The 19,509-nt window shown below is 36.9% G+C and overlaps 4 protein-coding genes across 4 annotated transcripts; 1 reads left to right on the top strand and 3 right to left on the bottom strand.

Moving 5' to 3' along the window:
* Window positions 1–2,325: 2,325 nt before the first annotated feature.
* EAE97_011859 (uncharacterized protein) lies at window positions 2,326–3,771 on the bottom strand (the record flags this gene model as incomplete). Its single annotated transcript, XM_038882373.1, has 1 exon — window positions 2,326–3,771. One exon carries the CDS (start codon window positions 3,769–3,771, stop codon window positions 2,326–2,328), a length of 1,446 nt encoding a protein of 481 aa, XP_038726769.1.
* A 7,807-nt stretch (window positions 3,772–11,578) lies between these two features.
* Window positions 11,579–14,114, bottom strand: EAE97_011858 (uncharacterized protein). Its single transcript, XM_038882372.1, has 4 exons — window positions 13,881–14,114; window positions 13,776–13,827; window positions 12,048–13,710; window positions 11,579–11,967 (listed from the first exon to the last, which is right to left on the bottom strand). Exons 1-4 carry the CDS (start codon window positions 13,956–13,958, stop codon window positions 11,841–11,843), a joined length of 1,920 nt encoding a protein of 639 aa, XP_038726768.1. The 5' UTR covers window positions 13,959–14,114; the 3' UTR covers window positions 11,579–11,840.
* Window positions 14,115–15,419: 1,305 nt separating this feature from the next.
* On the bottom strand, window positions 15,420–16,853 carry EAE97_011857 (uncharacterized protein; the record flags this gene model as incomplete). The annotated part of the gene is made up of 3 exons (XM_038882371.1): window positions 15,420–16,220; window positions 16,280–16,717; window positions 16,821–16,853. 3 exons carry the CDS (start codon window positions 16,851–16,853, stop codon window positions 15,420–15,422), a joined length of 1,272 nt encoding a protein of 423 aa, XP_038726767.1.
* Window positions 16,854–17,456: 603 nt separating this feature from the next.
* Window positions 17,457–18,918, top strand: EAE97_011856 (uncharacterized protein; the record flags this gene model as incomplete). The annotated part of the gene is made up of 3 exons (XM_038882370.1): window positions 17,457–17,825; window positions 17,880–18,712; window positions 18,762–18,918. 3 exons carry the CDS (start codon window positions 17,457–17,459, stop codon window positions 18,916–18,918), a joined length of 1,359 nt encoding a protein of 452 aa, XP_038726766.1.
* Between the last annotated feature and the right edge of the window lie 591 nt (window positions 18,919–19,509).

The following is a 19,509-nucleotide window of genomic DNA, read 5'->3' as shown; positions in this document are numbered from 1 at the left end:
ATCATTTTGATTACCCCTCAGCCTACAGACTTCTACAAGTATTGCAATAAGTTGGCTATAATGATATTTCACAAATTGAAATTGATAAATTTATTAAGTTCTATTAATATTATTAAAAGTACAATAAATCACTAGATCGATTTAAGTTCAATTTACAAAATAATATTGATTTCAATTATTCAATTATAGTTGATATAATATATATCAATACTAACCCCATTCTATATATTATTAATGAAGATATACAATTCCAAGTCGTATAGTAGCTGAATAATATTATTACGAAATATACCTTTAATACTCTTCGAAAATATTGAATGAACACCTATATTAGCTTTTTAGATTATATTATACATAATACTAAAAAGAATTTTATCAACAAGGAATTTATGTAATATGTAGTAATTATATCAACAAAAACAAAGAGTATATTAATTAAAGTTTATTAATTAATTAATATAATTAAATAATATCACACAATTATTAAAAGAATATATACTATCATTGCAAATAAACTAAATAACTCTATTTCAAAGGAGATAATACTACAAATAATTATAAAAACAGTAAACAATACCGCAGAACCAGATAGATTAGTTCTAATACTCTTAGTCTTTGGAGTATATCCATATATATTCGAATCCAACCCATTTATACCTATAATCCTATAATATTAAATAGTAATCAAGAAAGCAATATTTGAGATCTATAAACTACAAGCTATAAGACAAATATTTAATACTTTAAATCAATATAATAAACTATTTATAATAACTTTATATAATTTATTTATTAACTTAAAGATTTGGGTATAAAAAGAATACAAAGGATAGATAAATTCATATTATTTATTAGATATAAAGAATAAAATATATATTATATAACTAATAAGTAATTTAACGGAATTTTGTATCATCTAAGTTAAATTATATATAAAAGAGAATCAAGATTGACATTAGGATTAATCCCAAAACGAATAATTTATTAAATTGATATAATCATTATTATCTGTATAACCTATATGAGCAATATATTCAATGCATTAAGAACAGGCTATTATACCTATGTAAATAATAGATTAAATAATATAAAATATATTCAGAAATATAATTAAAATAATTTTACTAAAATCTAATAAAGTTACATTTCTCTTTTTATTTATTAATACCCGAATTATTTATAATAGGAATTCTAAGAAAATACTTTTAGATATATCTAGGGATTTACAATATTAGTAATATTTATTCTCCTAAGTTATAATTCTTATATTCTAAATTTATTTCTCAAATAATAATATAATATATATTTTATAAAATCTATAATATTATTTAATTTAATAATATATCTTTTAAATAATAATAAGTATATTGAATATTATATAGTATTTGCTAATATATAAGTATCAATAATTTTTATTAAATTAAAATAAAAAGAAATTAATAACTTATAAAAAACAATATATTCTAATTTATAAAACTTATAGATATATCTATAAATACTAGAATATTTAATTTATATTTTATTAATAAAATCAAGAATAAAGGAATCAATAAAGTATTTCCTAAATTCCCAATTGGTTATATAAGTATAGAAAAATCAAGGAAAAAAGTATTATTTTAATACAATTATTTACTATATATATGTTAGCCAATGTATTATATTAACAGTAATAGCTATACTACCTAAGAACAAGATTACTATAAGTATTTGTAACATTATATAAGTATATATATAATTAATATCAAATCTAATTTGAAAATTCTATATATAATTTTTAATAAAAATAAATATTCTAAAAGATTTTATTCTGTAAGTAGTATAATTATTATATAGTATTCCAGAAGCAGGTAATTACTGATTTAATATTTACTATAAGTATCACATTAATACTCTCAAAATGATATAATCAATCTATAACCTATATTTATTATATATAATTAAAAATGATACAGTATTTAGCATTGTTGAATTATAAATAGATAATATATTTATTATAGTTAACGTAACGTATGGGGAGCTCGTGCATATGAGGAGTTCGTGCATTTTGCCCCACCACCCTACCAAAAACTACTTGAAATCAACTACAATACAGCTTCCAGTAGAATCTGAATCAGTAGAATCACTTAGTATCTCTTCCTCTTCCTCATCCTCTTCTACCTCTTCAATAAGCCTTTTACATAGCCGTCCCCGTAGCTTTTTTGCGACCAATCTCTTTTCAGCCTCCCGAGCGATTTTCAATACTTTAGTAGTACTGAAGACAAATTGGCTCTACAATCTAACCCTCTTGCCCTTTTTATGAGTCTTTCATTGATTGAGTATCGCTCTCTATTCTTCAAATTCCTTTCGAATTACTATAAGTTTGGCATTCTGTTTTTCGAGTAGCTGGGTTACTTGTTTTGCATATCGACGGGTTGGACTTGCAGTAGGCTTGTTACTTGCTAGAGCTGAATTAAATACTGAGTTTGCTTCCCGGAGTTCTGTTCTATTAGGAGGAGAGCTTTTCAATATTGAGAGGTTTAGCTGAGGGGTTTTTCTTGGTTGCTGGGGGGTAATAGGTTGAGGCTGGAAGGGTACGGGTAGCTGATTAAGTATTCTATTACTACAAAACAGAACTAAACCAGCACCTCTCCATTCGCTATGTATATTCTCGATAGATAAGGCCTTTTTATGGATAATTTGGTATAGTGTCACCCATTCTGCCCGCTGGAATCGCGTGATGCCAGTGCGGATAAGCCGATCGATCTCAAGCGCATGGTATTTCTTCATTGGGCCAAATACCCCTATATCTAGCGGTTGGAGCAAGTGGGAGCAGTGGGAGGGTAGAATAAGGAGGTCGATGTTGTTGTCGATACAGAAACTGATCATATTGCCAGTTATATGGCTGGAATGGCCATCTGCAATGAGTAGTCGTGGTTTGTCTCCAGACTTTTGTCGAGATTCAGGCTCAAATACAGTCCGCAACCACTCAAATCCATGACTGTCTGAAGTCCAACCGCTGTTACTTGTTGAGAATCTCCAATCCGCTGACACTTCTTGTGGTATCCAGCTTGAATTGGTGTTTTTGGCTTTGAATATAACCATGGGTGGGAGAGCCCCACCAGCAGCATCGACACATTCAATTGCAGTTATCCATTCTTGCCGTCCAGGTGTAGCCTTCCAGCTAGATTTCTGAGTAGAATCGATTATTATATGCGTAGATTGGGTGGTTCCTACTGCGAATCCCGTCTCGTCCATGTTGTAGACGTTCTGGAGTTCGTACTTCTGTTCAGCAAAACGCGATCGGAACGCACTAAACCACTGGGAGATCTTATTGTATGTAGCCCCTTGTTGTCTTGCCGACTCTAATTGTTTAGAGTACGTTCCCTTTAGTATAGGGTATCGATTTAAGAACCGGTAGAGCCATTCGTGGCCAATTGGAGGTAGTTGAGTACGCTGAGGATGTAAGGAGGGGCTAAGCTTGATGCGTCCCTGGCGAATTTGTTCAGCTGTTTCTATGACCAACGCTGGAGTTGCTGGATATCCAGTACTGGTAAGATGTGTAATCCATTGTTCTAGGGTCTTTTCTTCCGCGTTTGATAGTATTTGGGCCTCCTCATGGGCTGTTGCGTTAGTTTTCCGTTCAGCCATTCGGTCACGTAGTGTTTGAACTGGAACTTGAAAATGGAGTGCTGTAGCCCGAATCGACTTAAACTCTTTCCTTTTCCAGCTAGTTATTGCCTTCTGCATATCCTCTTCGGTATACACTTTAGCAGTTGCTTTTTTATAACCCATTGTGGGTGGTTGTAGGGATTAGTAGGTAGGGTGGTAGGGCAAAATGCACGAGCTCCCCATATGCACGAGCTCCCCATACGTTACGTTAATAAAGCATTTGCAGATTATAAGCAAATTGAGTTTAAAAACGCAAATTTCATAGTAAAAGAGCATGAAATACTTATATTAGATATATTATTTAAATTCAATAGTGATCTGATTATTCAATGATATAATGATATAATCTATCTTAATTAGAAGAAACAATACGAAAACCTTTATCTAATTAAATCAAAACTATCTGATATGCAAAGCATGTGTAACAAGCTTAGAAAGTTAATAATAGCAAAAGATCAATATATTATATAATATGCTCAAGAAGTATATATAGTAATTATATATTAGTCAAAAGTATCTTTTGATTTGTTATATATTATACAAATAATTAATTTAAAGGAAAAAAATGCTAATTCTTTCAATAAATGTATTTAATAATAAATTAATAATTTAGAGAAAAAACTATAATTTATTCCACTTAATATAAATTCTCTTAAATTGATTATATTCATAGATATATCCTTTGTGAATAATAAAGATTTATTCTTTTAGATTAGATATATTATTGTTTTATAGAATAGATTCAATAAAGTTAATATTATTCATTAATCATTAATCAAATGCAAAAGAGTTACTAGGAGCATATTAATATCAGAGCTCTACAATATGGTTTTGGGCTTTAATATTAGTGTAGCAATCAAAGGTACACTTAATAAGATCTTTCTAAACCGCAATATACTATTAGTCATATATATTAACTCAAGATCACTTTACAATTATCTTATAAAGCTCGATATAATTATTGAAAAGAAATTAATGATTGATGTAATAGTTATTTAGAAGATATATAAGAAATAAGAAATTGTAAAGATCAAATAAATTAATAAAAAATCTAATCCAGTTAATATAATAATTAAATCTGAACTATATCAAGCCCTAAAGAATTTGATTAATAATAATATTATAAAGATTAAAGTTATAGAGTGGATTGAAAAAGATTAGAAGGATAGGTGATTATACAGACAAAGAGGTATTAGCTAAAAGGATACAATCCGATAATTTTAGAGAATTGCTAATATCGGGATAGGGATTATATGACTGCACTAACGCTTACACTAGTGTCTCGGCATTATAGTATAAATGTATCGTAGTCCTAGCTTTTAGAACCTTAAGCAATATTACAATAGTGTGAACCATAGTACTATATTGTCTTCACCATCCCCATGGTGATACCAACAATATTAATAATTTATTATTTTTATTACATTATTCCCTATTATCCTTTTTATTATTATTATTATTATTATTATTATTATTATTAGAATCTCTTTCTTTATTACTTTTTTTATTCTTTTGATTGTTCTCTTTATATTTGAAGTTATTTTTAATAAATCTATTAAGTATCCTAGATTTAAATTTAGGCTTTTTAATATTATAATTTTTCAAAACTTTTTGAATTTGTTTTTTTATCTATGTATCTATAGTAAATCTATGAAATTGATTATATAAAGCTTTAAATACTTCAATACCTGTTTTTGATATTAATATTCCTTAGGTATATAATACCATACATAGCTTTTATACATCTATTTAATAAATTTTCGTGAATTATATAGCTATAAATATATTAAAGTTATTATAAAAGATCTTAATAAGTTTGTTATTATTGATATTTTCATAATTATATTATTTACATTTGAATTTGATATATTTAGTAAACTCTTTAGTATCAAAATCAATAATCCCATTATTAATCTATTATTTCTTTAATAAACTTAATTATTTCTTGTAATACTCCTTTTTTTCCTTCATATATAAATCCTTATTGATAATTTTAGAGATAATTAGATTAATAGCGTTATTATTATTTGATATAATAGTATATAAAAATATTCTGAGATTTATAGATATTTCGAAGATTATAAGTATAAGTATTTATAAAAAGATATTTATAAAGATATTTAAATAAAGGTTTTATAAGTTACCTTGTACAATATATAATACAAAAGTGAATATATAATGAATACAAGCTTGATTCGTTATAATTAATAAAATCAATCTTCTTGAATATATCTTCCTGATATAATTATTTAGAGCATATTCTTTAACATAACAAAAAGAGATAATGTATTATACTAGATACAATAATATCTTCTTTATAGTTTTTTCAGAATTTATATTAATTCTAAAAACTACCTTAAAACACTTAGTGCTTTATAATAGAATTCAAGGTCCTAATTTGTAATATTATTAATTAGTGTTAATATCAATTTGATTGATATAAGTATAAAGTACTTTAGTTTATTATGATTATATTCGTTTTTGATTATTATTATCTATAAGAAGCTAGTACTTTATATAGGGTAGCGCTAGTGCGACGCTAGCTAATACAGTGCCCTCTTTGATCACATGATCGATGTCCCGACAGTATGTAAGTGTTGGGATGAAGGATCATTTCAGTAATCTGGACATGCTTTTATATATTTCATGATGTTCAAGAGAATCTCTAAACAAAACCGAGTGAAGAATCTGCTTCGCAACATCGGCAAGAGTAAATTTACACGGTCTCATTACCCCTTCCTCCGAAATTCCATTTTCTTGTGTACTGGCTATATAAATTGAGATTTCCCAAGGCATTCATTATGCAAGCATAAGAATCCTTTGCACGCTCCCAATTTATGGTAATTGGCATCTTTTACAGCCTCAGGAACTGTCTGTAGATATTCAAATCATTCATTTATCGCTTATGGACTATGCGACAAAGAGAATTCTCGACGACCAGCTCATATCTGAGTATTGCTGTTAATTAACAACGATCCTATAATAATTGATGATGATACTCATATTGATAATGAGTAATAACTCAGTGATAATTGCACAAGTAATATATTCGTCTGAATACTCGCTAGTATTCACTACATTATTTTGTGATAAGATTCTCCTTTCCAAAAAGCTGAGCTGTATTCGTCAGTTCTTAAAACATGGATTGTGAGCTATTCTCGTTTCTACTTGGAATTTCTCCAGGGGATGACCTATCAATTTATACTCGCAGCCTGCTTGAGATATTGTTTTCTTGACACTAGCTTTCGATTGAGGGATTGCACTCTAATCTCAATATGATCCGACGAAAAGTGATTCGTAAGATATAAAGATCATCGAGCTAATGAAGTGACATGAACCATATGTGTCCAAGAGGGCTGAAAAGAGCTTTTAATCATCCCAGAAGGTAGGCTAAGCGTGCAAATAAAGATTTCAGACACAAGGCAAGATTCCGATGCTTTACCGCCCTTGTTCTTAGATCATGTTCGACAAAAATTGTGCGACAACGAGCATGCAATCAAGAAATGGAAATAAAAGAAAAAAGTTGATAGTAATCATTGAGAACATCATATCGGAGATGTGATCAGACGAGACACAAGATGCGACATCAAGCCCAGCTTTCTTATTTCCAATTTCTAAATTCCATTGCTGAGGTAGACTTTTTATATCGTATTAAAGTTCTATATAAATCTGACGATTTGGGGTAGTCCTGAGCCAATGCATGTAAATTTCTATAGTCGAAATCGATCATGTAACAACTCGTCTTGATACTGGATTTGTATGTAAATAGTACCTGGGGAGTTATCAATTGTTGTTACAACGTTGAGTATGGTAAGTCTGTCGCAAAAATGAAGTGAAATGAATATTCCGTGATAGCAAATCACTTCTCACTTCAACCGGAATAGTGTACATTCCACTCCAGTCCAATGCCGGACATCCTCCCGAGAAAGCCTTGATCCGGACTGTTATTAGTTCACTACATTGACATTCCTTGCTGCTGGAAACCCAATAAGCATTGTGGTGTATTCTTGATTTATGTAAAGACTCAAAAACTTTATACGCCTTAATGATGAAACAAGCGAAGCCATCTAAGAACAAGACGAAATATGGACTTGCTCCTATGATTCTCTCCCATATTGATTGATTCTCCAAAAATTTCTATATGAAGTTGGAGTTTATCAAATGTATCACCAGAAATAGTACTGCATCCGAATCATCAGTGAAAATTTTAGAGATTCGAGGACTACACAATGGCCATGGGTGCTTGAAGACATGGTACCACAGAAGAGGTGCAAGAAAGAAAGCACGCTGAGATGTGTATTTAAAACGCTCTAATCAGGAAACATCTTTGATAACCAAGGGCTGAAGTGAAATTGATAGAAGTGATTGGGAATGACAGCAACAATGACGCAGAAAAACTGAATCATGTGAGACTTTAAGCCTACTCGAGTAGATACTACAAAGTGCATATCTTACAACAAGAGATAAGAGAATAGCAAAAAAATTGAGTCTTCAATATTACTACCTAGGATTAACACTCATTAGTGACAGTATTTAGGAATTGTGACCCTAGTTATTAATCATTTGAGCAAAACACTTACACTAGTTGCAGTTTTAAGTTTTGAGCTGGCCTAGAAGTTCTTATGGTGTTTGTGGTAGATGAATTCACGCAACTCTTCGTCCTCATACAGATCATCCAGTGGAAGTATAGATCATGTCTGTACTGAATCCAAGGAGAAACAACAGAGACTTTTATACCTCCAGTATCTGAGCTGAGATGTTTGGGAAAGTAGACGCGAAATACGTCACATTTCGCAAAATCATCGAGATATCCCATTTATTTCAATATAAAACTATAAGAGCAGTGCCTTAGTATTCCTCGAGATCGGATACTGAAATTTCTCCCACAAAAACACACTCCCAATGACATGGTAGTGGTTTAGTTCCCCGGCTTCATATAAACGTGTCCAAGCTGAAGTATCATAGAGATTCTAAGAATTCCAGACTTTGAGTCAAATGTTTAACTGAAATAGCAAAGTATGTTAAGAATTGACGACATGATGAAATGAAAAAAGATAAGACCGATAGATGGCAATAATAATAAATTGAGATGATAAGACTACACCGGCAACGAAAAATTAAACGAATGAGAATAGTAACCATTAGCCAAACCTGGTAAACGATTGATACTAGTTCTTAGTCAAAGAATTATATTCTGGAATCTAAAACCAAACGCTATCGTCCCACCTCGGGCGTAAAGCAGGAGGCGACGACATACGATTGTTTTTTCTATCATGTCAATCTCATATTTCTTTACATCTTCTTCCTCTTGACATCTCCAATTTCGCTTCGTGGAAAGAGACAAGCAGCCAAATGAGGATAGCGGGGTAGGTGCCTGCAAATAAGCGAGCGACGTCACACTTTGCGTCTCCAGCCCTAAGACGTCTCAATTCATTGAGGGCTCCCAATTTTCACAATTTTGTCAACATGCTGTATTTGAAAATGAAGTTTGTATATCTCGCCGAGCCCCATTGTCAGAATACTTTCAGATTATATTGACGATAAATTCCTGACAATAATGAGTGAAAATAACAAGCATGAATGAACAGCAAAAGAACGTCTCAAGCCACAATGGCAAAATAGTGAATTGCAGTACCGTGGATGGCAAGCTAAATTCTCATAATAATGGTCATATACTAAACCCTGGAACTTTCACATTCATGACACGGTATCCCCTCTCGTCGAAGCTCCTGAATCCATGCAGATCCCAATTCTAGGTTTCCTCAATCTAGCTAAGCTGTCTACTAAATTTATACTCCGCGCCCTGATCCTCCCCTAAAGCCACGCAAAGAGAATGGTAAAATCCACTACAAGTGGCGAAGCACAATGTTATCTCTTTATCAGATCAGTTAGCAAATCTGCATTTGCTCTACATAATCTCTCGAATGTAGATCCTCTCAATCAGAGAGATCCAAGCCATCTAGAAGAAGATAAACAGGCTGGAGTGCGCGAGCTGCGGATTCGCTGGGAGTAATATTTCTCGCATTTATGTTTATATTGGTATCTATATGGTTGAATCATTCAGAAATGGTCTTAAATTCATTACTACTCAAGATAAAAATCGACGATTCTTTTGAGAAGTCTATGAAAATGTTAAACCATTTTTTTGACAACAAAAATAACGGAATATATGTGAGAACATCAGATCTCAACAGAGCTAATCCCCAGAGACCAGATCAACCTATAGTATAAGGAAGAAAACATTCAAAGACTGGTCAGAACGATCACCTCATCTTCGATGCCACTTCTCCGGGAAATCATTATTTGATCACAGAGAGTCGGAATGAGGGACTTCTTATATCCCTCCCAGTGCTCAAAACCTCAAGGCAAGATGTATTGTACAAAAAGTGGTATACACCTATGTGTAGCCACAAGCAAGGCTTACAGTATATTCCAACCCTCGCAGTACAAAAGCCACACTCTCTCTTCTTTATTGAGTTCCTCCAGCTACTTTAAGACATATAATCACCATGCCTATGCTTCACAATGATCCTCCCGTCAATTTTGAAACAATCAAAAATTTCCATTTCAAACTCTCATCATAGATACTAGACTTCATCCGACACACCCCAGAGAAACTCCAACCTACCTTCACTTCAGTATTTCCCAGTCATCGTAGGACTCAATATTTTATGACTGACAGCAAAACCCTCTCTCCAACTGAGACTTATCAACAGCGACATTAATATGTATCATTATTATTATCAAAGAGAACCCATCATTCCACCATCAACGCAGAACTCCTATCCGACGTGCAAATTCTGATCCCAACCCCAAACCACCAACCACCAACCACCAACCACAAACTACAAAAGTCCGAATTGTCGCTCACAAATCCCTATCTTGTCTCTCAGTATTTGCTTTATTCGCAAACATAGAGAGAGAAAAAAAGTAATAATAGAGTAACTTATATACTTCCGCTTTTCCTGCCCCTTTCACTTGTTCGCGAGAGCCATTGATCCACTTCTCCAGGCTCTATCTCCATACCTAATTACAACACAACAACTACCGAGATCCACCAGATCAAAATATTTGAAATACCTAAATCCACTTTCCTGCTCCTTTACTCCTATACTCCGAAGAACCAATAACCTATTCCAAAATATGCTCAAAAACCACACATCGAAGACTCGAAGAACCTCTCACTTCTCACCATCCAAACGAATCCACCATGCACCACAGTAACAAAGCATAACAATACCCGTTAGGTTCCTCATACAGGCACAAGAAAAAATCATCTCAAGAATACATGTTCGAGTATATGAGGCACTAGTCCCAACCCAATATCCATATCCATATCCACATTCACATCCACATCCACATCCTTCTCCCCTCTCCCCTCTCAACTCCCATTCTTTCTCTCCTAATTCCCGCATCAAAATATTGATACAGCCACCACCACCACCACTCATCAGCTCTAAAACCCATACCCAAAACCCAGCCCAAAAACAACCCTAAAACCCCCCCTCCTCCCCTAATCCCCTCCTCTCCACAGCCAGATCTACCCAAACAACTACCCAAAGACATGCATATGCGTACCCAATACATCAATAACTTAACCCTAATCCCAACCAACAATCATCACTCATCAATCCTCATTTCTTGACCAACCCTTCAGAAGTCAGCAGTTAGGTCAGTAAGTAGTGATTCAGATTTCCGAACCTCTAAACTTCCTAAGACCGTAAAGTGAGAAGTTCAAGTAGAGTAGAGTAGAGTCAACTAAAGTAAGTAAGATCGACAACCTAGTCAACGATCGATAGCTACCTAGCTAGTAATACCAAAAAAACCCGTACACATATGCGCAATCCGCGCAGCAAACCAGCAGGAAAACATGTCCTCTCTCGCTCCGCCTCCCGCTTCCCCCCAGAAACAAAGAGTTGAAAAAAGACCTACTTCATTTTTCCAATCCCTCTTCTACCACTAAACTCCACAAATCAAACACAATATCACGAGTAAAGTAGAGATCTCTGTCTCAACAACTTGAATCACGTCTCTTCTATTCACCGACACGTATTATCTCTGTCACTTCTATCTAACCAGCTATCCGGGAATCTATTCTGCAACTATAATCCTCCTATCAAACACACTTGAATATCATTCATCTTCTTTTCTAATCGAGATTTCCTCCACCCCTATCCATATCATGTCAAGCTCTACAACTTAGCCTTAGCAGGTTCAAGAGTAGGCATCAAGAGATCTCTAATATCTCCCGCCGCCTCATTGAGATAAAAGCTCATTCTTTCCGAGCCTAGACCCTTAGAGACGACGTTGAATTGAATACTATTTCATCACGTTAGCTTATGTTCCTCTCGTATAGTAACTTTGAACCCAAAAATTGAAAAATTAGGGGAAATCCATACCTATTCTCATTAATCATATAAGCAATACCCCAACCATCATCTACCACCTGACTCCATCCATACCCATTAAAGTATTCCGAGCTCAATTGGGAACTCGAAATGAACCATTTACTACTGTATCCGTAAGTAGGATCTTGGTAGATAGCTGGGAGTTCCTCCCCTGGCTCCAACAATTTCTTTAATCCAAACAAATGACGATCAACACCCTTTCCATCACTAGCAGCTGTGATATATTCAACATGCGAATTGATAGCAGCACGGAAAGCGGCTACAGCTTTGGAAGGCTCGACAGTGTGATCAGAGATAGCTTTACAGAAAGCAACGGAGTCATCAGAGACAGAACGACATGTTTCAGTGCGACCTTGTTGGAAACGACGAGTTGCTGCACTTTCGTATGTAGGTCTGTTCTTACCGTACATCTTGAAATAAGCGAGTTGAATAATCATTTGTACATAGGCGTCAGGTGAACATTTGAATTTCTTGATGAGGCCTTTGCCATAACCTTGGTAAGCTTGTACGCGGAGTTCGTGGGCGGCAATGACTTCGTTGAAATCTTTGGTCGCACGCTCGATTTCTGATTGCACCTCCTTTGTGATATGGAATTTGAGAGGTGTAGGATCGGGGAGATTGGAACGGACGGAGGGATTGGAGAAATCGAGTTTGTTGTTGAAGATGACTTCATTTACGTAGTCATTCAAACGATGGGTAGGTGTTCCATCCATCATGGAATGTTCGCCCATGAAACCGGATGTACCGTTATCGTTGATGATGAATTGGAGAGGCTTATCAAACCAACGGTTTGCGCCATCACCGTGCCAGTATTGATGGGCTCTTTCTTCGAGGGTGACTGGAGAAGCATCATCTAAGCAAACAACGAACGAAGCAGATTCAATGTCTTTGAGAATCTTGGCGTTTGAAGGGTTTGCCTTGAGAAGAACTTCACGAGCATCAGTCCAGATATCGCGGTTTTCAGATGTAAGAATTCCGACTGCTGGGGTTTTCTCGGCCTTCTCATAAATGCGCTTGAATTGTTGTTCCAACTCAGAAGTATTCAATTGATTTCCATCAACTTCGTGCATAACCTTGAAGAATTGATTCTTTCGAATGACCAAAATATGTTTATTCTCCTCCGCAGCATATTTGACTGGGTGATCTGCTGGCTTCGAGGGAACTCTGCTGGCGTTGAACATCCATTGATAACTTTCCATGGAAATTGGGAGTTTCTTCATGTACTCTGGTTCCAAAGTTCCACTATCCACTTGTTTCTTGAATTCCAAAACTGCAGTACTGATTGCGGCAGCTCTCTTTGATGGATCGCGCCGCCTTCTATCATCTCGGTGAGAATAAAAATAGCTGACGTATGGAACAACTGGATCTCTGTAGCTCAAGTATGCTGCATCGTTCCACCATTCATATATCCAATTCTTGTGTTTAGGATCTTCTCGACGAGCAATCAACTTTTCTTGAAGTTTGCTACCAATTCCACCTGGCTTTATGAATTCTTGAACAGCTTTTGTGGTGTTTTGTAATTCGGAGGAGGTAAGCAAGGGGTGAACTGATTTGAGGTATCGAACAGCTGTTTCTTCTAAAGTAGGAACTGGAAGCTTTGGGAGTGATTCCTCGAATCGCAGCATAGGACCTTTAGTTGAGTCCTCCTTATAACCTATCATCCCATATCATCAGCCATCAACTCCTTAGTAGCGGGGCGCAAGGGGAATATATTCGTACCTGCTGGAAGAGAGCTATTGCTCCGCGAATTTGCTGGTGCCATACCTAGAGTCTGCCAAATCTCATTAGCCTTCGAATTCCTCGCACAAGGTCATGTAGACTTACTCTTGAAACTCTTGCAGACGTAAAACTATTTCTGAGCACCGGAGACTGTGTACGACCTTTTGCCAACAACTTCAACATACCAACGACGTTTCTGTGAAACGAGGGAAGAGCAGAGAGATTTATTGTAGATGGAAATTAAAGAGAGATTCTGCTGGGGAAAAGTAGCAGGGAACTGGTAGATTATGGCTTCTTTTAGATAGAGTTATGGTTAGTTGCTAATTACATACATAAACAAGTACATTTGGCCTTGGGGCTCGGGATCAATGAAACATGAAGCGAGTACCGAGGCAGAAAAGAATGAAGCTAAAACCCCCACAATGTTACTTACCACTTCGCGCCGTTCCTATATCCAAGACCAAGAATGCCGCAAACACCCCACAATATATTTGGAAATCCCCTCGGTCGCATTGAACATTTTCATCGTGGATAAATTTCGGTCAATTTCTCAGCCCAAGTGATGAATCCATTGTCGGAAGGAATCATGAGAAATTTGCATAATTATCCGTCTTCCATCCGACTAGACATTTTCGAGAAAGGGGGCGATGGATGTACTTTCTGTATCTAAGAGTACATCCTCGGTCGTCCGGAAAGGAACGTTGAAAATATCAAAAGTATCATTTGACCCCTTCAAAGAAAATCGACGTTTCTGTTCATAAATGTTGCGTCTATCATCGGATATATCATTATCAGCAACGATATTTGACATGTGATCTGTCTCAAATCCATCTTGTCAGCACCGTCGTTGTTCGTCTAAAAAGCTCCGAGGATGATATTGCCAACTTGCAGTGACCTCCTTCATCAAGAAGACTCAGTCATCCCTCTCTCTCCCCCTCTTTATTTGGAGGACGGTGTTCGTACTCAACGTGTCCATTTCTTGAGTAAGGACAAGCCTCCAAACCCCCTTAGCTCGCTGTGCTTGAAACTTCCCTATTATGATAATCTGGGTATGTGACATTACGAATCGTAGAAAGACCATAATAGATGTCTTCTGCCTTAGATTTCTACCTTCTTCCGCCCATCCAGTAATGTTCTAGATTCTCAAAGCTCACGATCCATTACACACTAAGCTTTGAGATTATGTATATACACATATAGAGACATGTCCTATCAAAATAGTCTGCCTCCACGGCAGTGGCCCTCGGAGAGCCAGCGGAGCATGATTCCGATGTCTCTCGACAAAAGATCAGTGTCGGTTTCCATATCAATACAATCAAGTATAGCGATCAAAAGATCTGCTTCGGCTTCAACTTCCCCTACGCAGCACCCTTGATTCCCTAGGCGACTAAGCGGAGCCTCGTTCGAACAGTTGTAGTATGAAATTGTAACAGTTTGGAGTATCAGTGATAGCCTACATAAGGTTATGATTTGAGAATTTGTTTTCATTTAGTAACCCATTTTCATGCATGTACCGATCTCATCCCCTCTACGATTTCGGGTGTATAATACAGAATCTTCATACATGTCACATCATTCGTTGACTACTAGGTATGACCAGCCCTCACTCACCATCTCCACCTACTTTTACTATTCCTTCTTCCACTATCTCCTCCTCAAATACCAATTATGTGCCAACTGCAACAATTCCATAGAAAATGGACTAGGCACTTCACTCAGCCCTGGTCTCGCTACTGGATGTCTAAGATAAACCGCACTGCAAATCTTCTGGTTGACCTCTAGATATCTAGGAATAAATGCAAAAGCACTCATGTAAGGTCTTGGTTGCCAAGGAGTCATGTATGGTTTCGATTCATCAATTGGATTTTCCCTCGCACGTTGGATCGCCAATTTTAATTTTTCTTGGTAATCAGGTGCGTCTTCTGCGTTGATTACTGCGGGGGCTTCCGAAGCAATTGTTTCCAAATCTTCGGATTTGGCGAGTTTAGTGGTGTAGGAGTTGAGCATGGAGGTTAAGTCTGCAACGGATTTGCGGTTTAGTTGTGAGAGAATGGCTCGAATTTCGCGCTTGAGTTTGCGGAGGGCGATCTTGCGTTTACCGGATGGGGCATTTTTGCTATCGGTTAGAAGAACATCGGCGTGTTCTTGAAGGGTACGGAATTCCATGCGAAGGTTTTCCTTTTGCTCTTTTTCCTTGGTTTCAGGAGTTTCTGTGGGAGTTGCGACTTCACCACCTTCGGTCGCGGCCTTTGCAGCTGCATCTTTTTCTCTTTTGGCGGCAGCATTTTTTGCCTTTTGATCATTCATTGCGCGAAGAGATCTTCTGAGTCCTCGACCACTTTTGATTTGGTCTGCGGTTTTCGGGGCGCCGGTTGCGAAGAGAACTCTCTCAACATCCACTTGAAACATATCTCCTGGATTTAAAAGATATCCTGGGTATGGCATCTAATGATTTTTTGTGAGTAAATAGTAGATTCTAACCCCAGACATCATCGAGTCCATACCTTCTTTCCATTGACCTTAACCTTTCCGTGAACGACGAATTGCCTGGCTTGTCTTGTACTGCTTGCGAATAGCGCTCTGAATATAGCTGTATCCAATCGTCTTTCGATAGGTGCGTAAACCATGGACATATAAGGTATTTGATTCTTGTTGAACTGTGGACGAGAAGAACTGTTCAGCTGTTCCACCCCGGATCCTCGTCCAGCAGCCAACTCTGAACCATCATGTTCAGCTAAATATCTATGATCCATAGGGATAACAGCTTTTGCTCTCGGCCTGAACATTCTCGACCATTGCCCCTCTCGAATCTGTTCTCCGTGGTATGCTCGACTTATCGACTTTGCTTTCCATTTTTGTTGAAAGAATGTAACACCTTCCGGCCTTGGCTTATATCTTGAGAGATTGTATAAATTGATTTTGTTCCATGTTTGGCGGATTTTCTAAGGGAGGTATTGAATGATTAGCCCACTATGTCCCTTGGTCATGTAGAGTGCATTGGAGGGCGGGGAAGGGCAATTTTCAGGAAGCAGAATTCTCACATACCACTTTCTTCAACTGATGAAATCTTGACCTCATGATTAATTATATATGAGGTGGTCGTCGCTCAATATAATAAGCTTGAATATAGATTCAATTTCACGACGATGATGTTGAAATTCATTAATCCTCGAAATAAAAAAGTACGCTAATGACACTAGCGCGGACCTTTTTAGTTTTCCACCTGCAAAAAAAAATGACCATACAAATTAATTTTCTATCGCTGTAGCTTCTTCCAAAACCTTTTAAGCTCTTGAATAAAATCCAATCCAAATCTTTCTTTCGCATTGAAAGTTTGGAAATCCTACAACAATTCTATACAAAGCATTTTATAAGCTTTTACTCAGCATTCATATCTTTGATCAGTCTCCAGTGAGCTTTATCAATTTACTTGATAACATCTCTTAAAAGATTGTCAGCCTCTTCAAGGGTCGCGCATCACCTTTTTTTTTTATCTGACTCTTCACCCCGCCTTGTTCGCCTTATCGAGTCAATCAAGACGGATTTTATCAATCTAGATAACAAAATAAGAATCTACCGTATGTTTCAATTGAGAAATCATTGTCGCAATCACTCATTGCATTTTTCTAGCTACATTCACATACTAAAATACAATAGTTGCACAACTTTTCGCAAACAATCATGTCTGACATCAACATGGAAGGCCAAGAGCCAGTCGCAGCAGCTCCAGCTACTACCAACGAGCAAGTAAAGATCGAGGCAGAAACTGCTCCTGCAGCACCAATTGAGCCAGAAATCAAGGACGAGAAGATGGAGGATGCTGAGGTTACAACTGAAACCAAGGAAGAGAAAGTAGAGGCTACCAATGGCGATGTCAAGAAGGAGGAGGAAGATGAAAAGAAGGAAAAGAAGTTCAACTATGACGAGCCAAGATTTTACGACAATGGAGTTCTGAAGACAAATGCCAATGAGATTCACGGTCAGAACAACAGTAAATATGACGCTTCAGTTCTCCCTGCATCTAATGATGAGGGATTAATTCGCCGACAAGTAAGATAATTGCTTTGAATTTAGGAGATCTCTACTAATTATTTTTGTGTAAAGGTCGAATTCTACTTCGGTGACTCCAATTTACCAACTGATCAGTTCTTAATGAAGACCACTGGAGGCGCAGAGAATAAGCCAGTCTCAATCGCAACTATCCACTCATTCAAGCGCATGCAGCGATTCCAGCCATACTCCTTGGTCGTCGAAGCACTCAAGAAAAGCAAATTCCTTGTAGTTGAAGGAGAAGAAGGAAAGGAGACTGTCAAGCGCGTAAAGGCTTTCGATCCATCTGCCAAATCTCCAAAACGTGAGGCACGATCAGTTTACATCAAAGGTTTCGGTGATGAGGAGCCAAGTTCTCAATTCGATATCGAAGCTTTCGTTGCTCCATACGGTGAGGTCAACTCTGTCCGTCTTCGTCGTACCGAAGAGAAACTTTTCAAGGGATCTGTCTTTGTTGAATTTGCGGACGAAGAAACTGCTCAAAAATTCCTTGCTCTTGACCCAAAGCCACAATGGAAGGGAAAGCATGTTTTGGAAATCAAGTCCAAAACTCAATACATGGAAGAGAAGAACGAAGAAATCCGAAATGGTACCTTAGTCCCAGGTCAACACAGAGGACGTGGACGTGGAAACTTCAGAGGCCGTGGTCGCGGTGGAAATTTCGTCAAGAAAGAGCGCGATGGGGAAGGCGATGGAGACCGTGATCCAAATGACTGGAAGAAGAGACGTGAAAGCGACAGGGAGAACGGATTCCGAGGTGGACGTGGAGGTGGACGCGGTGATCGTAACCGTGGTGGTCGTGGTGGAAGAGGAAATGGTAATGATAGAAAGGGCGGTCGCAATGATCGTGGACCACGAAACAATGATCGCAATAAGGAGAAGAACGGGTATGCTTTATATCTTTCTATTTCATATCACTTACTAACGAACAAACAGTGATGACAAGGAAGTCAAGGTCGAAAAATCTGCTGCAGAGACCGCTGCCGCACCTCCAACAAACGACAAAAAGAGAGCCAGAGAAGATGATGGAGGAGCCGATGAACATCAAAATAAGAAAGAGAAGACTTCAGCTGAGGTCCCAGCCGCAGCTTAAATAATATCCGGTCCAGTTTTACATTGATCTCTGCGTTTCCCGTCTCACAACGACACGGTCATTCAAGGGCGTTTACGAGTTTATTCTTTTTGTTCTTTTTCGGTGGGAGGGGTATCTATGCAATAGTGCATTTGTACAATGGATTTCACGGTATGGTCATTGCATATTGGTACATGAGCGGTAAAACTCTTGAGCCCTGATTTACAGAAACGGGGATTTCATCTACTTCATTTTGAAGAATGACGCGTGTATGGATGGAATAGTGCGCAAGCAATGAGGGAAGAAACCCAAAATTGATAGGTAAAGGGGTTTAGCGATTACAGTTGAGAGTTTGTAATGTAAGCCTTTTCATTTCGCTAAAGGCAAATGATAAAAGGAGAGCAGAATTTGCAATACAAAATTCACATTGAAAAGACCAATCAAGCTTCCATAATTGAACGGACTGCATGGTAGCTTCCCTCCGTTCACTTAAGGAAGCGTATCTGATTGTAGTTCGGAATCACGCGTTCCTTTCTACCCTGTCCAATAGTACCTGTGAACCTCACTCTTCGATCTCAATCCACATATTCCCCCAGACCATGTCTCATTTCT

This window comes from Botrytis byssoidea (genome assembly GCF_014898295.1).
Source record: "Botrytis byssoidea strain MUCL 94 chromosome Unknown BBYS_043, whole genome shotgun sequence".
In the NCBI taxonomy this organism is placed as follows: domain Eukaryota; kingdom Fungi; phylum Ascomycota; class Leotiomycetes; order Helotiales; family Sclerotiniaceae; genus Botrytis; species Botrytis byssoidea.
This window is presented reverse-complemented; position numbering and strand designations above follow the sequence as displayed.